Source organism: Otolemur garnettii, unplaced genomic scaffold (assembly GCF_000181295.1).
Source record: "Otolemur garnettii isolate 467f Iridium unplaced genomic scaffold, OtoGar3 scaffold00006, whole genome shotgun sequence".
In the NCBI taxonomy this organism is placed as follows: domain Eukaryota; kingdom Metazoa; phylum Chordata; class Mammalia; order Primates; family Galagidae; genus Otolemur; species Otolemur garnettii.
The window spans coordinates 46,207,551-46,210,952 of NW_003852401.1; the positions used below are offsets into that span (position 1 = coordinate 46,207,551).

Here is a 3,402-nt window from a genome sequence, read left to right on the forward strand (position 1 = left end):
TCCACCCGGGGCTCCCTGTAAACGTCTATTCACGAACCACACACCCAGAGCATTAAGTCGGAGAAGTCAGTTGATCTGACCCGTCAGGGAGCAGTCGGATCCTCTCCCGAGCTGCCCCAAGGCGCCCAGCTCCCCTGCCCCCAGGCCCACTGAGGTAGGCGCGCCCCTCCTCGGGACAGGTGGGGACTCGACCGAGTCACGCGCTGGGTGAGAGCGGCCGGGGCCCTGCCCACCGGGCGGCTTAGCCAATCGCAGCGCAGGCATGCAGTAGGGGCGGGGCCGGCCATCAAGGGCCTTAAAGCTCAAGTTAGGCGACGCTGCGCCAGAACCGCGGACCTCAGCAACCTGGACCAGTGTCCGCGGAGTGCGCCTGCGCAGCTGCGAGCGGGTGAGTGCCCCAGACCAGGCCCCGGGCAGGGAGGGACAGGGGCTGGAGGAGGGGACCTCCCGCAAGAACACAGTCAAGGAGATGGGAGCGACCCCAGGGAGCGAGAACGTGTGCCCTGAGCTCTGCTAGCCTTGAGATGGGGAATTGGGGGAGGGTAGTTGGGGGGCCCAGGGAGAGGCTCAGACCACTCGGGGTTCCAGGTTGAGCCCGTCGGCCATCCTCCGTGTGCGGTGGGCACACGTACCTCAGCTGGGCCATCAAGCGGGCCGCGCCTGCTCAGGGCCAGTCCGGGCCGGAAAGGGCAGATCGACCCCAGCGAGCCAGAATGCTGTGCTCCTGCGGGAGCCACGGCTGCGTCCTTTGGCCTCAGCAAGCTTGTGTCAGGAGCAGGCGGCGCGTCCCCGCCCAGACAGGCCTGGAACTCCAGGAGCTGAAACATGGTTTCACTGACCCTGGGGGCTTTGGCTTCCAGCGGTGCGACCTTGTGAACCTGTCTCCGGTTTGAGGGAGCAAGTGGGGTTGTTGATGGCACAGGCCTAACTGGATTCCGCCAGAGCGGTGGGACGGTATCTCCAGGCAAGGTATTCCAAAAAAGATTTCATTCGCGAAAGGGGAGATGGGAAGACCGACCTAACTCATCTCCCGCTATATTCTATGTTAGCCCAGGAGGTGTGAGGTGGTTTTTAAATCTTGGGGATCTCTTTGATCCGACTTGAGGTCCCACATTCTTGGTTACAGTACGGAGGTGTAGCCTGAGAGACCTCAGTACCATTGGTACAAAACCTGAATCAGCTGTTTCCTATTTGTTGCCTTCAGCTTCTGAGCCATATGGTACATTCACACACTTCTCATACCCTAAATTATCATCCCATACACTGTTTCAATTTCTAGAGCTGTGGACAAGCCTCTTTTCATTGTGTTGGCTCCATCTAGTATCTCCATGTGGCTTGTTTTTCTCCAACCACATCCTAGCTGCATCTACAGTTCTTGGGTAAATGCTTGGAAAAATAAATATTTTTATTCTACCATAGTGCCCTTAATTGGCATAAGATAGATTTTTTAGGAGAATTGATCTAATCATATACTCCCTTTTTTTCCCTTCCTAGGTTTTTGAAACATGAATCTTTTACTCATCCTGGCTGCCTTTTGTGTGGGAATAACCTCAGCTACATCAATGTTTGATGGCAGTTTAAATGCACACTGGTATCGATGGAAGGCAAAACACAGAAAACTGTATGGCATGGTTGGTAACATCTGAAACTGTTCAGAGACCCTGGAGAGAATGGTCCTTGCTATTGGGAGTTTACAGCCAGAGAACAGCTTCTAGAGGCTAGTTCTTACCAGCACAGTAACCTAATGGCATCTTAAGGAGCAACTGTGAACATACATCCTTGTTGTGTATCAGCTTCAAGAACAGCTCCCAGAAGTATCAACCATCCTTGGCCATGGTTTCTGTCCATTTCTGTCTGCAAATCCAGTTGGTGAGCATGGGTTGGGTTTTAGGTAGAAATAAAGACCACCAGTTATATGTTTGTCTTTAGAGGGAAGAAGGATGGAGGAGAGCAGTGTGGGAGAAGAATATGAAAATGATTGAAGTGCATAATCAGGAATACAGTCAAGGGAAACATGGCTTCACAATGGCAATGAATGCCTTTGGTGACATGGTGAGTGGCATATGGATTGCTGAGTTCTGTGCTTCACTCCTAAGTTCTTTACCAAGATAATCTTTTGGTTTGCAACATTTTAATTTACTTTTCCTTGAAGACCAATGAAGAATTCAGGCAGGTGATGAATGGCTTTCGAAACCAGAAGCACAAGAAGGGGAAAGTGTTCCAAGAGCCTTCATTTCTTGAGGTCCCCAAGTCAGTGGATTGGAGAGAGAAAGGCTATGTGACTCCTGTGAAGAATCAGGTAAGATAGTGTCAGATTCAGACCTCCTAAAGCCCAGAGGCAGTTGACAACTGCTTTGGTAGATGGCACAGAGTGTTCAGATATATGAGCTGTTGTCAAAGTCTGGCTATTTGTTTCATGTGTGACAGCTTTTTAATTTCCTTTCAGGGTCAGTGTGGTTCTTGTTGGGCTTTTAGTGCAACTGGTGCCCTTGAAGGACAGATGTTCCGGAAAACTGGCAAACTTATCTCACTGAGTGAGCAGAACCTGGTGGACTGCTCTCGACCTCAAGGCAATGAAGGCTGTGATGGTGGCCTAATGGACTATGCCTTCCAGTATATTAAGGAGAACGGAGGCCTGGACTCTGAAGAATCTTACCCATATGATGCAATGGTAAATGGAATGTCTTATCTTGCGTCATTCTAGCTCTGCTATTAGAAAATGGAACACTTCCAGAGTGAAGACACATTTTACAGAAATCACAGTTTGGATGGTAGAATTTATATCTGCAAGCTGTCAGTCCTGTATTGTAAATTATTAGCCTTTGTACAGTTCTCTAATGATTAACACATTGCTGTTCTTCTGTGTAACATGGAGAATATATAAACCATTCTATATATAAAACAATTTCTCCATTGTGAAATTTCTTACGAACAAGTAGACCTAGGGTCCTTAAAGAGATTTAAGCCAATTTTCCATTTAAAATCCACTAATGGCAATTCACCTCCTGGGTCGATTTATAGTAGTGTTGATAAGAAATCCTAAGTGCATACTGCTATGTGTTGTGGTTCTAACTCATGTGTTTCCTAGGGAGTAGATGACAGTAATCAAGTCTCTTTTCCCTTTACTTTTAAAAGGATGAATCCTGTAAGTACAGGCCTGAGTATTCTGTTGCAAATGACACTGGCTTCGTGGATATCCCTAAAGAGGAGAAGGCCCTGATGAAGGCTGTAGCAACTGTGGGGCCCATTTCTGTTGCTATTGATGCAGGCCATGAGTCTTTCCAGTTCTATAAAGAAGGTGAGCATTTTTCTTTGTAAAGACTGAAGCAGGAAAGGTATAAAACCACCATAACAGGCTCGGCGCCTATAGCTCAACAGGCTAAGGCGCCAGCCACGTACACC

General features: G+C 48.7%; 1 protein-coding gene across 1 annotated transcript in view; it reads left to right on the top strand.

Moving 5' to 3' along the window:
- The first annotated feature begins 318 nt into the window (after positions 1-318).
- CTSL (cathepsin L) overlaps positions 319-3,402 on the top strand; it is a 6,467-nt gene continuing 3,383 nt past the window's right edge. The window contains exons 1-6 of the mRNA XM_012813855.2: positions 319-388; positions 1,495-1,631; positions 1,930-2,052; positions 2,153-2,299; positions 2,447-2,671; positions 3,136-3,298. Of these exons, the coding sequence (XP_012669309.1) occupies positions 1,506-1,631; positions 1,930-2,052; positions 2,153-2,299; positions 2,447-2,671; positions 3,136-3,298 (784 nt within the window). The 5' untranslated portion in view covers positions 319-388; positions 1,495-1,505. The remainder of the gene's footprint in view (positions 389-1,494; positions 1,632-1,929; positions 2,053-2,152; positions 2,300-2,446; positions 2,672-3,135; positions 3,299-3,402) is intronic.